Genomic DNA, 23507 nt, shown 5'->3' with positions numbered 1-23507 from the left:
GTCCTCAAATAAAAGACATGTTTTGAATGTACCGACACATGAGATAACTGCAAATCATTTCAAATCCTTCAATGACTGACCCTTGAGCTTGCATTTGTCTTGATCTTATGATAAAAGCATGAAGGGATGCACATGGAGATGGAAAAGCATAGCAAATAAAAACTTTATCAAGGCAAACTTACCATACTTCATTCCTTTCAAGGCTAGTGTTTCCCTCAGCGCGCAAGTGTCTCAGATAAAAGTGTTTTTAAATTCAACAACCGAACTAATGTTTCCAACTTTGCACTTCTTCTCAGTTAAGGTAATCATACATACATATTGTGGATCACTAAGGGCTTTTTAGGCTTGTAACATGACAGAACTAACAAGGAATTCATGGTTTTTCTTTGGATTCAAAGTTAGGTTCTAAGAGAGCACCTACCTCATGTTTTTCTGATAACCCATGATTTTATATTTCACAACCCCAACTTTCATGTCTTCCATTCCTAACAGAACACACAATCTCTTTGGCACTTAGTTGCTATCAGCTCTTTATTTGAAACATACATTTTTTAGACCGGATTACACTGGTACTCTTTGTTTCGTTGTTGCTTTCTCGTCTTGTTCCGAACTCTATTCATATATCGGGTGTTACTCTTCTCCCAGGTAAGCAATACTTAGGGCCTGATGTCTCTTATACTTTGATGATCCTCCATATAACTTGTTTCCATAAGGTTGAAAGTGTTTCTGCTCTTGTGTCTGAGTATAGAAGTCTCCACTTCTATGGTATTTAGGTAGATTCACGTGAAGTTTCTGATGGCCAATACACATGTTGTCGAGTTCATCCTCTAAAATTTTTGGATACTTTATCCCAACAAATCAAACAAACCCTAATCCTTTTACGATTACTCCATGCAGCTATGAAAATCTCCTACATATTATTGTATCAACCAAAAGAAACCCCAAGTTCCTTAGTCTCAAACCCATCAGGAAAGTGGGAGAGGAAATATGTAACAAGATTTTATCTTTTTTATTCCCTACGTTTTACCACCGACCATCTATCCTCCACAACCTGAACATTCCCAACACTTGGATCCACGGTCACTTTGTCACTATGTTTCCCTAAGATTCCAACAAGTTGTTTCCCTTTACCCCTCTCATCACATGCAGGATCCATTCCCTTTACCCAACAACCACAATAATTAGTTTTCACCTGCAAGTGATAGCATGCTCGATACATGTGTTTCTCAACATCTTCGTAGCTTCTGTGAATCTTACTCCTTTCCATTCAAAGATATATCTTAATCTATAACTTGTCTCTAGCCAATTCAATCTCTACAAATAACTTGTTCCTTTTTTATTTTATTTATTCTAGCATGTTCTAAATGATTTGTATATCGTTGAGTGGCTAAAGAAATTAGGAATGCTCTTACGTAATTGGAAGTACGTTGATTATTGAAGTGTCTATTTGTGAAATATGCTCAATATTTTTTAGGTCACCGTGTAATTTTATCGATGATTGCTATGGAGGTAATTTTTTCTTTAATCCTTGAGCAAACATTGCTTATTCTAAACAATAATGACAAGGAGCAACTATTGTGGAGTAAATATTTGCCTTAATCTTTAAGTTTGCATTGATTATATTCTAAGCAACACTGACTTAGGGGAACCTAACTTGGAGGAAATAATGGCCTTAATCCTTAAGTCAGCATTGCATATTCTAAGCAATACTAACATAGGGCAGCCTCGGCTCTTTCTATCTAATCTGGGCTAAAAGCCAAGCTACTTCAAAGAACATCGGGATTAATAGCTTAAATTGGCATCTGCACTCAACCTAAAAATACCTAGATAAGAGTGATCACTTGTTCCCACACATAATGACCTAAAAGCTTTTTTATCAAATGTGCCCATATATAAGAACTCTTCTCCCATATATACATTTGGGACTTCACACATTTTTAGTACTTTCCCATAAACATGCATTCGAACTTAAGCATCAAAGTCTTTACAGGTGCCGTGTCAGCATCAAATTAAAATTAGGTAATGCTCCTATGTATAATTATCATTAAGGAACTGATATCTCCCTTAATTATTTTTTATTAGTTAATCTAGGTAATCTTTCTTTAATAAGTTGTCAAAGATAACATTAGACATATTCGATATTTGGTTAGACCGAGTATTTAACAAGGGATCAGATATTTGATTAGGCCGAGTATCTGATACTATAAGGGGTGTCAAGTATTCGGCTAGACTAAGTACCTGATACTACAAGAGGTATATTTTGGATAGGGCAAGCACCCGATACTATGAGAGGTATATGATATTCTGAATACCTATCTGCGGTATAGTAATTATTGCCGATCTTTCTGATATCCATATTTTATAGTAAACTAATCTTATTATATTCATTGTAGTTAGAATATTATAAAGCATGAGACAAAGCTTGTCCCTAATTGTTGTAATATTAGTATTAAAATTTGTTAAAATAATAGTTAAAACCATTCGACATTCATAAACGCTGCCTACAAAATTTGAAGTTGTTTTAATCAAACATGTCACACTACACTGAGTGATATGCCAATTAAAATACTATAATAGACATTTAATTGCTTGTTTCAGATTTATGGTTGAAGCATTTGTAGAGTTATCTTTTAAAACTCAACGTCAAATGATGCTTATTTTTATTGAAGGAATAAATGTTTAAATCTACTTTTTGAAAGTCATTATCGTGGCTTCTGGATCGCATATAAAAGGGTCGGAGTTTAGTTAATTTGTTAGTTAAACAATGTGCGTGGACTGTAAAGTTATTAGATTCAAATTTTAGGGATCATAAAAAAATGTTGATCAGCGGGTTCAATTAGAAACCAGTCTAGTGGTGATTGATATGTTAACTCCAAAGTATAATAAGAATCAATGTTGAAACCCATTTTATGCTAATGAAAGAGATTCATGAAGAAACATTGGACTTCTCTTCATTCAAATACTAATTACCATCAATATTAATTCCAACACCACTTTAAAAAAAGTTTTCACAGAGGGTTATAATATTATTTTCATGACTCTTCATTACAAGCAATTACATGTCTATTATAGTATTTTAATTGGCATATCACTCGGTGTAGTGTCACATGTTTCACTAAAACAACTTCAAATTTTGTAGGCAACTTTTATGAATGTCGAATGGTTTTAACTATTATTTTAACAAACTGTAATACTAATATTACAACAATGAGGATCAAGCTGTCTCGTGCCTTATAATATTCTAACCACAATGAGTATAATAAGATTATTTTACAATAAAATATAAATATCACAATGATTGGCAACAATTATTATACTGGATAGGTATTCAGAATAGCAGATACCCCTATAGTATCAGGTGTTCGTCCTATCAAAAATATGATATCTCTTATAATATTAGGTATTCGGTCTAACCGAATATCTAGTATTTCTTGTAATATTAAGTATTTGACATGACCGAATACTTGATACTTATGTTATATATTCGGTCAGATCCAAGATCAAACATGTCTCATATGATCTTTGACGACTTATTAAAACAAGATTACCTATATTAACTGGTAAAGAATATTTAAGAGAGAAATAAGTTCCTTAATGATAATTATAGGAGTATTACCTAAGCAGACAACCTTACAAAAGGACCATAGATCAAAAGTCCAATATTAAGTGCTTTTTGTATATACCCAATCCCCTACTTGGTCGAGTACTATTTGAAGGAGGAGGAAGAATATCAAGAAGAATATCAAGAAGACATCAACAAGGAAGGAAATTTATATCGTGCAGGTACAATTATTATAATACTTTTGATTAAAAATAAATTGATTCTTAACTCTTTGAAAACACTGAATTAATGGATTTCCTACTGTTCCATTTAAGTGAATAGTCCCAATAACTTCTCCCTCCTCCCCCCTAGTCATATATATAGTATAAACATTCCACTAATTGTCTCACCCTTTATTACCAAATATATAATCTCATTTAGTAGATCTGTTATAGTTTACAATTAATTAAATATGGATTCGAAGACGAAGATAGCATTACTTATCCCAGGCATGCTGGCCATGCTCCTTCTGTTCTCAAAGGTGGCAGCTAGGGATTTTAACGAGGGTAAGCCACATTTAAATTTTCCTTAATTATATATTTTCATGAAGTATTTTAAAGATAATACCAATAAATGCTTTCAAAACAGTGCTTACTGTTTAAAGATTAGAGATATTAAGGGGATTTGTGGGTTTGCAACGTGTATCGATGTCTCAGGACATAGAATACTCGATGTAAGTACTTCTTCATCTAAGTGGGTGCACCTTGTACTACACTTAGTTTGTTAATCATCATTGGTTTATAAAAAAAATGCTTTCAAAACACTAGTTAAACATTTAAAAATATAATTAATTTATGAAAAAATCATATTACTAATATATTTTAATTTGTTCTTAACTTTTATAATTTTTTAATGTCTTAAACATTGTTTGTCCTTTTGTAGTTATACATTTTTTTAAATGGTCCTTCTAAAATTTTCTTTTTTTTGCTTTGGTTCTTACTATTTTGTTCTAGACCTTGTAATATTTCTAGTTTTCTATGTTGTTGTAATACCTAAAAAAATTGGTTTTAGTTTCTATCTATTTTTTTCTTTACAGGAACTAATTCAAAATCAACAAAATATTACACAGGCTAAAAAATAAGATATATGACAAGAGTTAAAACAAAATAATATGATAGGAAAAATGAAAAAAAAAAATAAAAATACCATTTGGAAAACAATTGCAGGAACAAAAAAAAAAGCCTAATTGAAGAAACTAACAAGATATTTAACCCTTTTTATTATTTACAAACTGAAACTGTGAATTTAAAGGATTCGTTGGATCATAAAGGAAGGACTTAATCCCCTGCCGGCATTTTGTATCTTATCATTTAACCTTTTCATACTTCAATATTTATGTTCACTTTAATTATTATATATCGTTTTAATTTTATCCTCAATCACATTTATGATTTTCTTTCTATGGTAAATGGTTCATGTGTTTGCAGGTGAGGTTGTCAAAGAGACTAATGAAGAGGGTAATGCCAAATCAGATGGTGGTGGGGGTGACCTTCATTTTATGTCTTGTTCACATCCAACTCCAAGTGGACATTGCCCATGTGGCTGTTGTTCGGGGTTCACAGAGTCGGGAGGTTGCGAAAAGTGCTGTGCTAGCCCTCCAGGTGGTGGTTATCCCTAGACGTGGTTCGATCTGCATACTAAATAATATACTTTTATGCAGTAAAAAAAGTCATGAATAAAATCTCGTCTTGTGAGTGGCATGGAACCACTAGAGATATTTCACAATTAAAAAATAATGATTGTACCTGTGTGATCATAAGTTTAAGAGCTATCTCAAATATATGCTCTTCGAATATAGTCACAAATCGTGGGTTTAAGGGTTTTTATTTACTTCCACCGTTATTTTATAATATAAGTTAAAATATGTTTTTTTTTTATAAATATCGAAAATTTTAAAATTTATTCCAGTAAAATTTTTGTTATATTTTTTATCCTTATAAAATTGAAATGTATTGTTTTTTTCTTGGAGTCGGGACAAATCCAAGTCTACATGACATTTATTAGAAATTAAATTATAGACTAAAATATGTTTTTCGTCACTATAAATGTCAAAATGTTCAAAATGTTATTATGGTTATGAGAGTGGGTGATTTCTGTGAGTTAAAAACGGACACAAAATGCAAAAAAAAAATCCACAAATTTGTAAATCTCTTTCTTAACCTCCTCCTTCTCTAACTTTCTTTATCTTCTTCGAATTTACAAAAACATTTTTTTATTTTTCTTTTTTAAATTCTATATTCAACTACAATGTCTAATGCCACTTTATTGACTTTGCCATCTTCTTCTTCTTTGAATTCCCCTTTGTTTTGAAAATCTAACACCTTTACTCTCAAACTCAACGTTATGAATACTAATTTCAATGTTCTATTGGAATCAAATGTTGTTGACAAACTTAACAACCTGACTTCCATATTCACCTCTCTCTAAGAAAGTTAGGTAAGAATGAGGTTAAGGAAGAGCGATTTACAAATTTGTGTTTTTTTTATTGTTTTTTACCCCCAAAAAATAACTCACTCTCACAATCATCAATAGAACCAATAAAAGAGTAACACATAGGTTCAACGAATACTTGAACCTACATCCTGGCCAAAAAGAAACAAATTTTAATTTTTCAAGGATAAAAAAAGATTCAAAATTTTGCAGGGATGAATTCTAAACATTTTTATATTTATAAGGATAAAAACATATTTTAGCATGTAATTTAATTTTTTAAAAATGCGACATAGGCTCGAATTCGTCCAAGCCTGGCTTCAAGCCAAAAAACAACACATTTCAATTTACGAGGATGAAAATATATCGAAAATTTTGCAGGGACGGATTTTGATCACGCTCTTTGTTGTTAAATTTGTATTTCTATTTGTTGGAGTACAAGTATGATGTGAAGTCTCACATCAAGTAGAAATGGAAAAGTTGAGCAGCACATAAGTGAGAAGAAGACCCATAAACATGAGCTTTAAGGTTTTGAGTTAAAGTATGGTGTTATGTTCACTTATTTGGTTGCTCATGGCTCATTGGTAAAAATCTCCCTAGTTTACCCCCCCTCTCGATTCTCCAAAAATTGGTTTACTCCCTCATATACAACTAAATCCTATATCCACAAAGCTAAAATCAAATTAACAAAAATGATGTGTGGATATGAAAAATCCACTTGATATCTAGTAAGAAAAAGACATAATAAAGAGAGAAGCCCTAGATATATTAGTTGATATGGTTTGATAGGTGATTGGTGAAGAAAGATAGAACAAGAAGTCTATTAATAGTGTTTAAAGTGGATAAGTGTATCATTACTAGAAAACTAATCACCAAGATATGTATGCTATTTGATATGTTTTGCAAAATATTTTTTGTTTTTAAAAATCAAATTACAAAAGCTTCTCAACATCATATTGTTTTTCAAAAGTGTATTTTAATTTTCTGCTTTTGAAACAAAATTCTCAAGACATTTTTAACATGTTTAACTATATTCTTTTGATCTTGTTAGTTGTTTTTTATAAAGAAAAAAGAGGGTGCAACTTGTCTCACAAAAAAACTATACATTAGCTTGGCAACACAATTTCCAAAATCCATGACCAAGATCCTGACGCCTCCAAATTCATTGGAAAAGTCATCTAAATTGTGGTCACCCATAAATAGAGGAGTGTGTTGAAAGTCCTACATGATGGAAAGTCGTAGGCAAAAAGGAAACATGTTGATTGAAGTCCCACGTTGACTAAAAATAGAGTCGAGATAGATTATATAAGTAAGGAGAAATTATTACCTTGCAAGTCATGCAGGTTTGTAGAATTGAGTTAGGTTCATAACTCATTTTCTAGTATGATCGACTTTTATGTTTGTCATGTGAAGTTTTAAAAGACCAGACGAATCTGCCTTACCCTCCATGAGACATGTTTAAAGGTTGGACACATGAGAACTACTTGTGCCTTCACATTTAGAGTTAAATAAATTAGTAGTATTTTTTATATTGATTTGATTATAATATGAGTATTATTTATTTTTCTTTTTAATAGTAATTTTCTTTTATAATCAATTATTTCTATTTTAAAAGCTACAAATGATCGTATTTACAGTTAAATAAATTAGTAGTATCTTTTATATTGATTTGATTATAATTGATTTAATAATTAAATATTGTTTATTAACCTTTAATGGAGGTAACTTGACTACTTGAACATTGAAACACATCAATAAATCTCTTTTTATGTCACTATTATTTATATATGGTCTTTGTTTTTCTCATTTTTTGTTCATTCTTCTTCCTATATTGTTTATGAGATTCTACCGTCTGTTTAGTCTCAAGTGTACGTGCCCGTATATGCCATTGTTATTTGATTCAATACCGGGAAGAAAATAATTGAAAGCTCCAACTTCTGTAGAATGTATAAATTATAAATTCTGTTAGAGATACAAAATAAAAAGTCAGGATTAAACCCATATTTAACATCCCCTACCCCCTCCCAAAAAAATCAAAATCTAGCATTATTTACCATCCAAAAATGGCCTTCAGAACCTAAGAAAATAACCTGATGAGAAATAGGGTAAGCAGTAGATAACATTGGACATAAAGAGCTAACATATCCAACACTAAGAAAGAGGTAATTTTACCAGGCCCAATGACCCCAAGGCTCTATTCTCAGAAACCGCAGAAGACTGTAAATATCCTCGAGGCTGTTCAATAGATTAAAAAGGGCTCCATGTCAGGAAGAATAAAAACTAATTTACAACGCTAGACTACTAGAAAATAATCTAATCTAAATACATGAACAGCAGTTCCATGGAAAAATTTAAGTACATACTCATTTGGAGAAAATCCAAAAACTAATTTTTTAACTTTTCAAAGAAAGTTTTCCATACCAAAATCACTTCCGGAATTTGGATGGAACAATTAAAGTGAGTAAAGTATTTTAACTAAGCTATTAAAATGCTTCTTATATTTTAATTTGTTTGGATAAAGTATTTTAAAAGTAATTAAAATGTCATCATTTTTTTAAAGCATTTTAATAGACTAAATTAGAAGAATTTTAAATTCTCACCAAAACCACAGGAATTAAAATTTCACATCCCTCTCTTCCACGGTCAGCCACTCACTCACGCAACAAACGCTCTCTTCCGCTTTTCCCCTCTCAGCCACTCTCTCTTCCCCTCTCAGTCACTCTCTCACACTCTTCCCCTCTCAGCCACTCTCTCTTCCCCTCTCAGTCACTCTCTCACGCTCTTATCCTCTCAGCCACTCTCTTACACTGCAGACGCAAGTAAGTTTCCTTTGCGATTTCGATCCACACTCTTGTTGTGTCAAGTGTATTCATTTTTTTTTGTTAATTTGTGATTTATTTTTTATTTAGTTGTTTGATTTCATTGATTTTGTACCCTGGGTACTCATTGTTTGATTTCGTTGCTCATTGTTTGATTTCGTTAATTTGTACTGTGTGCATTTTTGCAAATTTATTAGGAACAGACCTTGCACTCTAGGTGCTTGTGTTTATTCTTCAATGAGAACTTTGGTTTCTTCACTTTGTGTTTATTCTTCAATGACAACTTTCTTTTCACAATATGTTTTTCTGGGATAGGGTTTTGGTTTGTAAATTTTTTTGTATTAATTGAAGGGTTTCAATTGTGTGGTTAGAGTTCCAATTACGGTGTATCATTTGCTATTTTGATTTTGATTTATATGCTCTTGCATTGTAATGTTTGATTCTATTCACCTCCATTCATCTTAAACAAAACTTGAATTTCAGTACATTGTATGGAGGGCCTGTACATTTTTCCTTGCTTCAAGCCCAAAGGGCTCTTCCATGAGGGGACATGTTCAAAATAAAACTATTGGAATTAGTAGTTAAATGCCTATTGTTCACCAAAAATAAAGTAGTTAAATGCCTATTGGAATCTGTAGCAACTAGCAATTATTTTTCAGATTCATGTACATAGCTATTCTTATACTAGAGTATATTGTCTAAGGAACTAGGATCATCCTTAATCTCCTTATAATCATTGTCAAATTGTATATAAATACTAGATCAGTTGAATAACTCCCTCAATCTATTCAGAAAATTCATTCTCAGCTGTTAATTTGTGATTTATTTTTTATTTAGTTGTTTTGGATAATTGAAAGATTACCTCATTAGATTCTGTTGGAACAGGGGAATGTCCCAGAGTCAAGTTTAGTAGTCAATCATCATTACCGAGCATCAAAGTTAGAAATTGTTTCACTAAATTGTAAGTATATAAATATTGCCAATACTAAGTTAACAAGAGCTTTAAGATATTAATTTCTCTATTAGTGTACAAACTGATTATAAATAGGTGCTGTGCAGATTAACTATTTCCCTTTTTACTACTTATTTGCTGCATCAAACATAAGTGATAATTTATATTTTATACAATCAATATCACTAGAAGGTAAAGTAAAATGAGCCAAGAAATATACGTACGAATGGTTTTTTGTTTGTTTGTACATATATTAGCTGACCTTAAATGTTGAACCTTATCATTGCTTGAACAATTTATGTGAGGAAGGTGCTGCATATCTAGCAGAGAACCCACGATGTAAAGATTCTTCATCATCCTCTACCCATCCCTCGTCAAAGTTTTGAGCATAGCTTAAAGGGTCATAGTTAAAACCACCAATGGGTTTATAAGAACTTGTTCTCTTCGCCCATGGAAGCTTCAACTTGAGACGCCCCCAACATGAAAGCCTCCCTCCGTTTGTTTTGCTTCTAAGAGATGAACTTTTTTCCATGACTTCGAGATAGCTTCATTCATGGAACGAAACTTTTGTCTAGCTTGTAGTGTTTGTGCCTGGTGGGGGTGTTATCTTAATTCTCAATTTATTTGCTAAGAATTTTAAGTGTGTGGTAGAGAATAATGTATAACTTAAGAAAAAACCCTTTTTGGGTTGGTAGTAGCTAGATGATATGTATGGAGAAGCAATACTATTAACATCTGGATTAACCTCTTGAGGAATAATGTAGTTATCTCTATTCTTTACAATAAATATTACAAAAGAATAGAATATTTTATTAAAATATAAAATGATAAGTAAGACTCAAAAAATATTATTTACATACTTAAATTTCCAAAACAAAATAATTACTTAATATTATTTTTTAAGAATAACCTAATTAAAAAATCTAATGTGGAAAAATCAGGGGACCAAGGCCCCCCTCATGTAGCCGTAGGTCTGCCCCTGATCATGTATGTTTGAAAAGTTGTTTAAAAATATGTTATTTCCAAAATGCAAAGATATATTTAGATTCATATTATTTAATATATTTTTATTTATTTATAAGAATGGAAGATAAATATACTAAAAGAATTACATCAATTTACGCATCTATTAAATAACTGAGCTAGAAGTCCCCTTAGTTCATACTATTTAATATGAACAAATAAATTTGATGTCTTGTAATTAAATCTACACCAACTTGAAGAAAGCCACAAAAAGATGAAACTGAAGAAATAATGCGTACAATGTCATGGGAGGGGGGAAAAGAGTGCAGCTAAAAAGTAATAACAGGAACTATAGTCAACAACCCATGACATGCTCCCTGAAGTCATTGTATCATCATTGTTTAAGACACTATTGATCTATAGTCATACCCAACAAATTTTATAAACCATAAACCAGTAATAATAGGAACTTTATTATTAGCATTCTAGAATCAAAATTTCAACCATTATGCAGTTGTTACTCATATATTGGCCCCTTTTCCATTTCAACTTCCTCAGCTACTTGGTCAATTCATTGTTGTCCAAGTGATATGTTCTTCTAAATAAAGGGAAGGTCTTAGATAGTCTTCTAGTCTGTGTTTGATGAGTTAAAGTTGCACTTTTTTTACTGTTGAATATTGATACTCTGATTTTGAAGTCTGTAGATATGGACATTTATTTTTGTTTTGAAGTCTGTGTTAGTATTTTTTTATAATTTTTTATATATGCTGAATCTAAAGCACTTCATTATAGAATTAATTAATCAATACTTTACTTACATACTTTTAACTCTAACAGATAATTTTAACAAATCTTAAAAGTAGTATATCTAAAACCTGTACAATCATATATACCATATCAATCACATCCCCTTTGCAATTGCCTAAAGTGTATTGGTTGGATCAAAGGGACTAGCAAGTAACAACAGTGATTTATACGTACGGGATAGGGAACCCTGCTAGTATCCGATTTTTATGAATGAAACTTGTATGTGATACATCTATTATCTATCAGCCACAAATATGTAACAAGTTGGTCGATGCTTCCATATGGAAAAGCCACAGATCATTAATATGAGTGGAATTAAACTTGAATTTCTTAAGCTCCCTATGCCTCGAGTTTAATTTTTGATTACAGGGGTCTAATCAAACCCAAAAAGAAAAAAAAAACTTCTTTTTTTGTTGTGTATATATAGTTAAGAGACATTTCTTGTCATCCAATTTATATTCTGCTAAAGTTAACCTCTAGGCTCTTGCTTGTGACAGCCTAATGTAGAAAAATATGGGCATTAAAATTTATAGCTTATTTACATCTTTTCCCTACATATTTGTTTTAAATCTCAAAATATTATCTTATATCATTATCATGCAGTTTGGATTGAGAAGAAATGGATCCTAGCATAGTTGACACTGCAATGACTTCAAGAAAACGTAAAAGAGAAGAGTATAAGAAGATAATCTTATTAGCTGCTGCTTGTGTTGTTCATATGGTCATTGGTGTAGTGACATGGTATCATAATAATTATTTTGTTAAGGAACCAACCCGTAATTGGGAACAAGAACGTCACAGCTTCCTTAATCGTCTTTATAGAGGAACAAATAAAGATTGCATTGAACAATTGAGGCTTAGTAAAAATGCATTTTTTAACCTTTGTAGAATTTTACAAGAAAAGGATGGATTAGTAAGAACAAGAAATGTTCCAACAACTGAAGCAGTAGCAATGTTTTTACATATCCTTGCTCACAACCTAAAGTATAGGGTAGTGCAATTTAGTTATTGTAGATCTAAAGAAACCATAAGTAGGCAATTCAATGATGTCTTGAGAGTGGTAATGAAAGTGAGCAAAGACTATTTGAATTTTCAACCCTGTACTTTAGAAGGTGCGGAAGCAAACAAGTGAAGATGGTTTGAGGTAAGTTTATCAATTGTTAGGAGAGATTAGTTAATTATAAAATTTTCTTAGAATCTAAAAAAATTTTCTTGTTTGTAGAGATGTATTGGAGCACTTGATGGGACTCATATTCCGGTTACAATTTCTCCTGATGAGAGACCTAGATATCGTAATAGAAAGGGTGATGTCTCTACAAATGTGTTAGCTGCTTGTGGTCCAGATTTAAGGTTTATTTATGTGTTACCTGGGTGGGAAGGGTCTGCAGGAGATTCTCGAGTATTACGAGATGCATTACGTCGTCAAAACAAACTTGAAATTCCAACCGGTAATATTTCTTAGAAATAATTTTTTTTCTTTTTTTTTGGTCTAGTTTAATTCTATGTTTGTTATTTTAAACATTGTAGGTAAGTATTTTCTTGTGGATGCGGGATATACCAATGGTCCAGGATTTTTAGCACCATATCGAGGGACTAGATATCATCTCAATGAGTGGATTGGAAACATCCCTCAAAGTTACAATGAGTTATTTAATCTTCGTCATGCAAGTGCCCGAAATGCAATAGAAAGGTCATTTGGGATCTTGAAAAAAAGATGGAGTATATTAAGAACTCCTTCATTTTTTGATATAAAGATACAAATAAGAATTATCAATGCTTGTTTTGTGTTACACAATTTCATAAGAGACGAACAACAAATTGATCAACTTTTAGAAGTTCAAGACTTTGAATTCTTATCTGTTGTTGATGAAGAGTTAGTCCATCAATCAAGGGAAGGAGTTCAAAATAATGTCATAGATGATATCACAACTATTCAAGCTACCGAGGAATAGACAAGATTTCGAGATACATTAGCTATGAATATGTTTGCTAACTATCAAGTTAGGAGAAACTTTGCTTAAGGATAGTTCTTTTTTAAATGTAATTTGCTATTGCAAACAAACTTTGTGTGCTTTGTTACTATTGTACTTTTCTATTGAAGATAGACTTTTATGTACTTTGCTATTGCATAAAAACTTTGCTTGAAATATTTTCTATGATTGTGTAGTGGACTAGTCAAATGAATAAAGTAGGTTATATCTAATATTTGTTATGTGCAGGTTGAATAAGTGACATTAACTTCAATGGAGTCATCTAATGAAAAAATGATGGACAAAAGAAAAGTTTTAGGAAAAAATAATGAGGAAACAAGAAGTTATTTTACATGGAATTTTGAAATGGAACGTGTATTGACTGATGTACTTAGAGATCAAAGGAATTTGGACAACAAGGGTGACGAAGGTTGGAAAAGGTCAGCATTGAATGCTGCAGTCGCAGTGTTGTCTACAAGCTTCATGTTAATGTCACATCAAATAATGTCAAAAACCGTATCAAATTATGGACATCGTGGTATGGTATTGTAAGTGACATCCTTGGCCAAAGTGGATTTGATTGGGATGGCACTAAGCACATGATCACAGTTGAGAATGAAAATGCTTGGAATGAATATTGCACTGTAAGTATTCTTTAATATGTTGCTATTTTTTATTTAAAGTAGATTGGATTTGACTTTTTTTTCAGTTGCATAAATCAGCTAAACCGTTTCGATTCAAGGTGCTTCAAAACTGGGATGATATAGTGGATTTGTGTGCTAAAGATAGAGTCATTGGTCATGGAGCTGAAACTGTTGTGGATGCTGAAAAAGCGAAGAGTAGAGAAACAAATGAAGTGGAATTAATGGGATTAGGTGCTACTGCCATAGATTTAGAAGAACCAAGCTCTAATACAAAAGGAAAAAGACAAGGTTCGACTTCTTCTGGCACACATCCTCACAAGAGAAAGATGGGAGAAAAAGAAGGAATAGCAGCTTCTTTGGATAAAATGGCCAACTCTTTTAACCGAATGGTAGAAAAAAGGGATGGTAAAGTTGATGATGAAGATATTCAAGAAGTATGAAGTGAGACAGCTTTGATACTAGATCTTAATAGACAATAATGGGTTAAAGCTATTAAATGGTTAATTGACGATTTAAAGCAATTAGCTATTGTGAAAGCCCTTCCAATTCACCAAAAGACAGATTATGTTTTAACACATCTTGGAGAATGAAACTTGGTGAGTAACCTTTTGTCTACATTTCCCATTTCAACTTCCAAATTATAAATTTGTGTCTTTTTTATGCCTAATTGAGCTCATATTTTCACTATAGTTATTTGTCTTTCCTCTTGTGACTTATATTATCTTGTTTCTTCTCCCCTAAATGGCAGCATTGGATGTTAATTATTCAGGTTCCTCGACCTTTTACACTTGATGATGAATGAAGATTAAGGAATGAAGAACATTGTTTTTTTTTTAATTTGGACCTTGTAATTCCTGTTTAAGATCTTTGTTTGGAACTTGATTAATTAGGACCTTGTAATGCTTGTGTTGATTCGTGTTTATGCGTTGGTGCATTATTAACAATTTGAATTTTCTTCCCGTACGAACAATGAAATTAATATCATTTAAATTTTGTACGAGATAATTGTCCTTAAATTACATAATTATTTAATTTTAATATGTTTTTTAAAATTATTGCAAGACTAGGTAATTAATTTTTTTTAACAAGAATAAAGAATTACATATCATTCATCTTTTAATTTTGCAGTATTATTTAATCCAAGTTTTTTTTTTGTGTTACTACAAGAATATTGTATAAGATTCAAAATTGTTTAGCATTAAAATTATTTTGATTATTTAATTATTAAATATTTAAAAAATTTATTATTATATATTTTATAACATTAAATTTATTTTGAATATTTAACTATTTAAAAAATGACTCATGTTTATTTTCATTCAATATTGAAATTTTAATTTTTAAATAAATATTTAAAAATGAAAATTTGAATTTCATTGATATGAATTACTTTGTCCAAGCAAGGAAATTAAAATACAAGAAATTGAATTGCCTTATCCAAACAAAATATTTACAAAATGAAAGGAATTTAAATCAAGGCAATCAAAATGCTATGAATTTGAATTTCCTAGAAATCTTTAAATTCTCCATCCAAACACATAGTAAAGCTTATGCCGACACGCTAAAGGTTTGACAGCATTGCAAGGTACATGAGTATTATAGACCAAGGGTTATCAGCTTAAACACTATGAATAATAATGATACTACAATGTCACAGATAGATTCATGAGCATGAAGCAAACAACACAAATACAATAGGAAGACAAACACACCGCACATATGTATGATATATCAACATAAATACAATAGGAAGACAAATGCACTGCACATATGTATGATATATCAAAACTTATAGGAATCCCTCTTACGGGTAAACATCATTTAGTAATGAGAAACGAAACATTACAAGCAAATTCAACAAAATTAATTAGACACTTTGATGCACCACTGGCATCTATCAACATTACAGAGCCAGAGCACACATCATGGACAAAATTTTGTCCCATAAATCATTTTGGGTATCAATTTTTCCTTCATTTACATAATTATTTGAGAGAAGGTAAATGAGATTGTATATAACGGAACTGTAACATATTTCCAATAAATTTTTAAGCTTACAAATCTTCCATCCAGATAGATGAATGTTACAAACCTGTATGCATTCATCAATAGGTAGACCTCATGGTTGCACAAATTTCTACTTCTGGCTCCTGGAAGGCAGCAAAAAGCTGAATCATTTTTATATTATATATGCCAGCATTGCCCTTATAACTGAAATTAAATTCAATCACATATTAAGTTAACACAAGGCCATGACTACATAGAATATTTTGCTGTAGATCTTTTTTGTCTACCACTACTTTGAAGAGGTAGGTGTGCAGAGGAATAGTGAAAGAAGAAAAACAGAATGAAAAGGATAGAGCAGTGATACCTCATCCTATTGTTCCTTTCCTCTACTCTCTCGCGGGCTTCATTTGATATTCTATCTGATTGCCTCCCTTGCATTCGTAATCCTATCCACCTACTTCAGGTTAAGGTGGTTACGATTCAGATATCTAAGATACTCTCTCCTTGCTTTTTACCCTCATCACTGGTACACACTACTAATCTTCAATACTAAAAAAATAGTTTTTTACGATGCACATTCGATGAGGGTTTTGTAAAACTCATCTTAAAAAGTAAGGCGATGACAATTTTGTAAATATGAAGTTTTTCAACGAAGACGCTTTTACAAAAACCGCCCTGGAAATTACCATTCCATGACATTCTAAAACGGTTTTTACAAAAACTATCTTAGAAGGGAGTGTGTTTTTAATGTCTCTCTCCTCTTCTAACTCTTGTTTCCTCTTCTTTCCCTCTCCCTATTTGTTCTCCTTCTTCCTCCTCTTCTTCCTTTTCTTTGTAGTTGTATTTGTCACATAAATACCATCTTTTCTTCTGTCTCTATCCTCGTTATTTCTTTCTTGTTCTTAAAATACCTAGCCCCCTCTCATTTTTGTCTCTTGCCACGTGATTTTTCCATTCAATTTAAAGTTCTTTAGTTTGTGATGTGTTTGTGTATTCATATTTTTGATGAATTTGCAGTTTTGGATGTATCGACAGTTGAATTCTGTGTTTCGGTCTTTAGGTATTGTTGATCTGTTCGGTTCTAGATCTTTTGGTCCAGGTTTTGTGGACGACATCGTCATGTCTTCCCTCAGCAGAGAGGTTGTTTTACTCACACTATAGTTTGTTCGATGAAAAGAAAATTAAGGCTTGTTCACAAGTACATTAGTTTACGAAAAATTAAATTTTTATTCCAGGTTTTTGTTTTTTTATATATTTAATTTAATTTATTATTATCTATGTGAATTTGTGAACTTGAAGGAGCAAGAATCGAGATTTTTCTTTTGTCGCAACATGGGTCATGACGGGAGGACGAAATAAAATTAGATAAATAGTTTTCCAAAAAAAGGAAAACTTGGGGAGTCGCCACCAATGTTTATTTAAGGAAAACATCGGGAAAACTTGAGAGTCATTTACGCACGGGAAAAGTATTAGTACTCCACATGCTTGTCATGAAGACAACCACCTTTAATCAAGTGTGCTAAAAAATAAAGGAATTTTATAATTATTATCATCCCTTGAGAACATGAATTATTTTTTTATATTTTTGTTTATTTAAGAAAAAAAACAATTTTTAAGAAGAAATTTTATGTTTTTTTAGTTTTTTAGGTCGACAAGGGGTTTGTCCTTACTCCTACATATCCCCATGTGCAATGAGAAAAATCAGGCTTACATAGTTATTTGTAGAAAAAGAGCTTCTGTGTTGGGTTGATTTTATTTATTTATTTATTTATATTTTTTTTTTGAAAGATTTTGGTTCTGGGATAAACTTTGTGAATTCAAGCAAGTCGGAGACCCAGCATGGAGTGCATGGAATGTAAACCTATACTAAAAAATACAAATGTGGATTTGCAAAAAAAAATTAATAGAATGCAATAATAAAAAGAAAATTGCAATAAAGAATAAAATAAACAACAGAGACGATAAAGAAATACAATAAAATAAAGAGTTATCCAGTAATTTTTATAATTATTCTTACTTTTTTTTCTGTTGTCAAAGTCAAAGGGTTGATTTTGACTTAGAAAACACTGACGGAGTGTTGACATGTCAGGCCTAGTCACCAGGCTAAGTGGCAAGGGTGCATATATAAAGGAAAGAGTATAACTATCAGTATTTATTTTATCTTAGATTTCACAAAAACGAGCTAGACCCAAAATGGAAAAGGGTGCATATGTTAAAAAAATGTGTACATAACCATCTTTATTTTATTTTAGACATAAAAGAAATGGGCTAGGCCCAAAATGAGAAAAGGGTGCATGTGTTGAAAAGGGAGTGTAAATAGCGGTTTGTATTTTATTTTAAACTTCACAAAAACGGGCTAGGCCGAACATATAAAGAAAAAGGGGAATGTGTTAAAAAGGGGGTGCCAGTAGCAGTCTCAATTTTTTCAGTAAAACAAGCTAGGCCCAAAATAAAAAAAGGGGCATGTGTTAAATAAGGGGTGTAAACAACAATACTTTTTTGTTTTGGACTAGGGTTAGAACCGGGTCTAGGCGACCCGACCCAACCCGCAATTAAGCAACAGGGTTGCCTCATCCCCAAAATGGTGTGGAAAAAGGGGAAACCAACAAGGAGGGTGGCGCGCCTCCACAAAGGGTGGCACACCTGCTAAGCGCCACTGGTGCATGCCCCAACAATGCAAGGCCACCACGGGGATGGCAGCGGCAGTGCAGAAGAGGTGTGGCGACCCAAACGAAAAAATGAAGAACTAGAGGAGATGTCAAAATTCGTGAAAACCCAAACCGAAATGCAACAACAAAATTAAAATAGTAATTAAATCAACATAAACCTCGCCAGTGGCCAAGGTGCCCACCATCGAGATAGGACGGAACGAAGTAGTAGATCAAGAAAAGACAGAAAGAAGAAAGAAAGAATGTGGAAGAGAAGAAGGGGAGAGGAAGGGAGGAGAGGGAAACGTGAGAGAATGAGGGAATGAGAGGTTACCTAGTGACCCCTTTCTCTTCTTTGACAGTGTGGCTAAATGGCACGACGTAATTGGTTTGTCTTCGTCCTCGGGATCCATGCCCTCTCTGTGCCATTAATGAAGAGGCTTTCCTCTTTTATTTACTTTTTCTTTTCTTTATTGTTCTTCCTTTTTTGTCTTTTCTTTCTCTCTTTTTTTACTGTTCCTTTTTCGTTTTTTTTGTTCCTTCTTTTCTTTTGTTTTTTTGCGTTTCTTTTTTTTATTGTTCTTTTTTTTCTCTTTTTTGGGGGTCTGGACAGAATTAGGATCTAACAACTGCCTCTCTTTACTTATCTTTTATTGAAAGTAAAAGATAAGTAAAGACAAAGACACTAATTATGTTTAGATGATTCTTTGAAAGATCACAACATGAGAACGAAGAATCTTTGGGAAAAAAGAATTTGGTGTACCAACAAAATAAAGAAACTTGAGTTCAAAGACAAGGCAGGGAAATGAGTCTCATGAAACAAAAAAATATAAGACATTGAGTTCTATGAAACATAAAGACAAAGAACATTGAATCCTATATGGACGTTGAGTCCTATAAAAACATAAAGACAAAGGATGTTGAGTACTATGAAAACACACAGACAAAGGACGTTGAGTCCTATGAAACTTAAAGGCGAGGACGTTAAGTCCTGTGAAAACATAAAGACAAAGGACGTTGAGTCCTATGAAACATAAAGACAGAGGATGTTGAGTCCTATGAAACTTAAAGGCGAGAACATTGAATCCTATGAAAACATAAAGACAAAGGACGTTGAGTCCTATGAAACATAAAGGCAGAAGACGTTGAGTCTAGGGGTAGGGAAACGGGTTGGCACGTCCGCGTAAGCCCGTATTGGCAACGGACCGGACCATCCCACCTCACACTCTTACACGGACCTAATAAATTGGTCCGCTCCCGGCCCGCGGACCCTGCAGAAAAAAATTTATGCCCACCCCACACTTTTACATTCAATTGACACATGACATATTGCAAATATATTTTGTACTAAGTTTATGCCAGAAACTTCTGATGAGCTTGTAGCCTCTGGAGCTGGAGATACTAGAGTAATCCTATGATGATCCTTTCAATATTTTTAGTGGGCAATACAGTTTTAATTCTCTAATTCCAGCTCTTGTAATTACTTGTTGAGTGATTTGAGAAAATTGGTTTTTCCTTCATTTTTTTATAAGTACTTGTTGAGAAATGTTTATCACATTGAGGGGCATTGCTTGCAGAAAAAGAAGTGAAGAGTTTATTGTAAGGGCATATAAAGGTGGTACAAAGAAGGAAACTCATAAATCAACCTTGTGCTATTGGAATTGCTATCTCTCAGTTAAAGAAAGTTTTCAATCCAGGTGGTTCCTCCGTTTCCTTATTGAAAAATTTTAGTGTAAAGATTTTTTTAAAACTTTAATTATATAATTTTTTCATGCATGCTACTACACACTTTTGGAAGACAGATGATATCAACAACAGTGTAATAAATTATGAGTTGTAGTCTTTTTCTTGGTTAGAAGGAAAACTCTAATTAAAATGTGTTGTTCATAATATTTTAATGCTAATACTTTGTCCTTGTTCAGAAAATCTGGTGATGACAATGTTCCACCTCTTGCTCGTTCTCATCCTTTACCTTTATTAGAAAACTCAAAAGGTCACTTTCTTTCCCCTATTCTCCATTTTTAGCATGCTATTTCTCAAGGGCGTGATCTCATTATTTTAGTTTGAATTTGAATTCGGGCTTCATTCTAATATTACACTTGACTCGCTAAGGACCATCCTTTTGTTCATTGTAGTTTTTTAAGCAGCAAAATAAATTTCTTCAAGTAATATTTTCTGACAAATTTGCAATTTACCTCTAATTATATTTGAAAATTTCATTTTATTTTTAAAAATCCACAACAATTTAAAGAATTTAAGGAAAACCAAACAAATATACAAATCGAGCTTCTCTCGGGGAAAAAGGTGGCTCTTTTGGATGCCTCAGGGGTCATTCCCTCCCCAAATTTTTAAAACTCTTTAAATTTTGAACTTTCCCCCCTCGAATAAAATTTCTCATCCAAACCCCTTCACAATTTTCCTCTAACTTTACCTGTGTCAAGATAAATTACAAGCAACAACAAAGTCTAAGCTCATTCCTTAATGTAGTTTTTGGTTCACAATGTCACGAACTATTTGATGCCAAATCATAAAACTAATATATTTCACCTTTTAAAATAGTAAAAAGAAGCCTTTATTGAGTAGAATAAAAATGTTTTACTTGAATCTATAAGTGTAAACTATTTATATAAAGGCCAAGCTTTACAATGTGATATTGAGATTGACAGGCATGTCACAAATGATTTTTTCAAATTCAACTTTAGATAGGATTGTACAAAATGAAGATGGAGTTGATGAGTTCAAGCTTACTATACACGGTTTCATTGAATTTTTTTTAATTTTTTATTACTAAATAGTTGAACTAATAAATACATAAATAAATAAGAAAACATAAACCTAACAGCGGGAAGTAGAGAGTGGGAAATATCTAACTTTTAAAGTCACATTTTTAGCAGCTGAAAATATATATGGGTATAGAATCTGAGATCTCAAAGAACGGCTTGTAAAATGATATTGTGAACATATCATGGCATTGTAAATTTAACCATTTTCAAATTTAATTTGTTTATCACTTTCAAACTTTTCCTTTATATATACAAATTTAATTTGCTTATCACTTTCAAACTATATATATAAATTATTTTTCTTTCTCTAAAGCCATTTTTATTGGACCTAAATTTGGGGTCAATGGTCAAAACCTCAGCTTATTAGTAAAACTACAATGTATCACTATTTTTTTATTCGATGTCTATTTTTTTGCACTGTTTAATTTATTCACTGATCGTTACGTTATATAGTCTCAATTAATTTAGATAACATAATTTATCTATTGCAAGCATGTCTCGAGCTCCCAACACACTATTAAGGTTAGTATATGTAAAGTAATGGATGCTTTTTTGGTTCCATGTGGTGTGTGGCTAATGGTTAGTTCTTGTCTATGTTGTGCAGAGGTGCAAGCACTTTGAGATTAGTGGTGACAAGAATGGCAAGGGAACATCACTCTTATAGTTTAAGAATTAGGATTTAGAGTTTTTATGTTCCATCTAAGGAAGAGATTTCAAAAGCCAGGGTAGATGTCTTCTTTGTGTTTGATATAAACTTTAGGCCCCTACTAACTCTTTTAGAGAATATAATCCTGTCAATAAATTTATAGCAGCTTATGGGTATATAAGACTTGTGGTTTCCATGTTAATTATGCTAGTTTCCGGAAATATATTATACAAGAAGTATTCTTAATACTTTTTTTTAATAAATTTTGGTTACATTTCTGAGATTGAGCTCATTATTCACTGAAATGTTTTTATATAAAAAAAAAATGACTTATATTGCTTTACAAGTTTATTTTCTTATTCCATGCTATTACTATTTTTTATTGCTAAAGAGCTTTATGCAATAAAAATTAAGATGATAAGAAATTTTATGACAAAAGGGAAAAGGGAAGGAATGTAGGCTCAAACTAATTGACAAAATATGATATTGCTTTCTTATTTCCCTTTCCTATTTCTCACACTATTTCAAGAATGTTTCCTTTGGTGAGTCCTCTTATTTTTCGATTATATGAAGTAATCATAGAAATATACATTTCCCTCTTATGTGATACTTATAATTGACCTTAGTCTATTTGTACATAACAATTGTTGTGTCTTTCATTCATGTTTTGTCTGGCTACTAGCTTTTATATGATTTTCATGAAAATTTAGATAATCACTATATTATCTATAAAGGATATAAAAAAAAAAAGACACCAAGGTTTTAATTCCAGGTTGATTCATTTGCTTATTTTCCTCCAAATTTTTAACATTCAATTGAATCCGATACATGCACCTGCTACTATTGTGGTATTTGAACGAAGGTTTGAACTCTGTACTTTATACTTCATTATCATTTGAGCAAAGGTTGATTCATAGCCTTGGATTTGTTAGAAATTAAAGCAAGTTGAATTGTTAGAAATTTTCAATAGTTTCCATGTAGCAATAATGTTTATTTGTTTACTATTATTACTTTGTAAAGTTGATTTTGTGTTATTTTGTGATTGCTTTATTCTTTATTTTTAAATTTTTTATTTTAAAAAAACACATTCTAAGACAATTCTTTAAAAAATCGTCTTAGAATTCTTAACATATTTTAATTTTAAAAAAAAAAATACATTCTAAGAAGGTTCTTTGATGTATTCTATGACTGCTTTCTAAGACGGATTTTTGGAAAAATTATCTTAGAATCCTTAACT

The 23507-nt window shown here is 31.8% G+C and overlaps 1 protein-coding gene across 1 annotated transcript; it reads left to right on the top strand.

Moving 5' to 3' along the window:
- Window positions 1-3855: 3855 nt before the first annotated feature.
- Window positions 3856-5437, top strand: LOC114416273 (nodulin-16-like). Its single transcript, XM_028381147.1, has 2 exons — window positions 3856-4107; window positions 5029-5437. The coding sequence occupies exons 1-2, from the start codon at window positions 4014-4016 to the stop codon at window positions 5217-5219; spliced, it is 285 nt and encodes a 94-aa protein (XP_028236948.1). The 5' UTR covers window positions 3856-4013; the 3' UTR covers window positions 5220-5437.
- The last annotated feature ends 18070 nt before the right edge of the window (window positions 5438-23507 follow it).

Source organism: Glycine soja, chromosome 1 (genome assembly GCF_004193775.1).
Source record: "Glycine soja cultivar W05 chromosome 1, ASM419377v2, whole genome shotgun sequence".
NCBI lineage: Eukaryota > Viridiplantae > Streptophyta > Magnoliopsida > Fabales > Fabaceae > Glycine > Glycine soja.
Note: the sequence above shows the minus strand (reverse complement) of the source record. Positions and strands in the feature narration are given on the sequence as shown.

Bases quoted from the DNA above. Each gene is read 5' to 3' on its own strand.
- LOC114416273 (XM_028381147.1), top strand. From the start codon at position 4,014: ATGGATTCGAAGACGAAGATAGCATTACTTATCCCAGGCATGCTGGCC. The intron at 4,108-5,028 runs GTAAGCCACATT...ATGTGTTTGCAG, and splicing joins AGCTAGGGATTTTAACGAGG to GTGAGGTTGTCAAAGAGACT.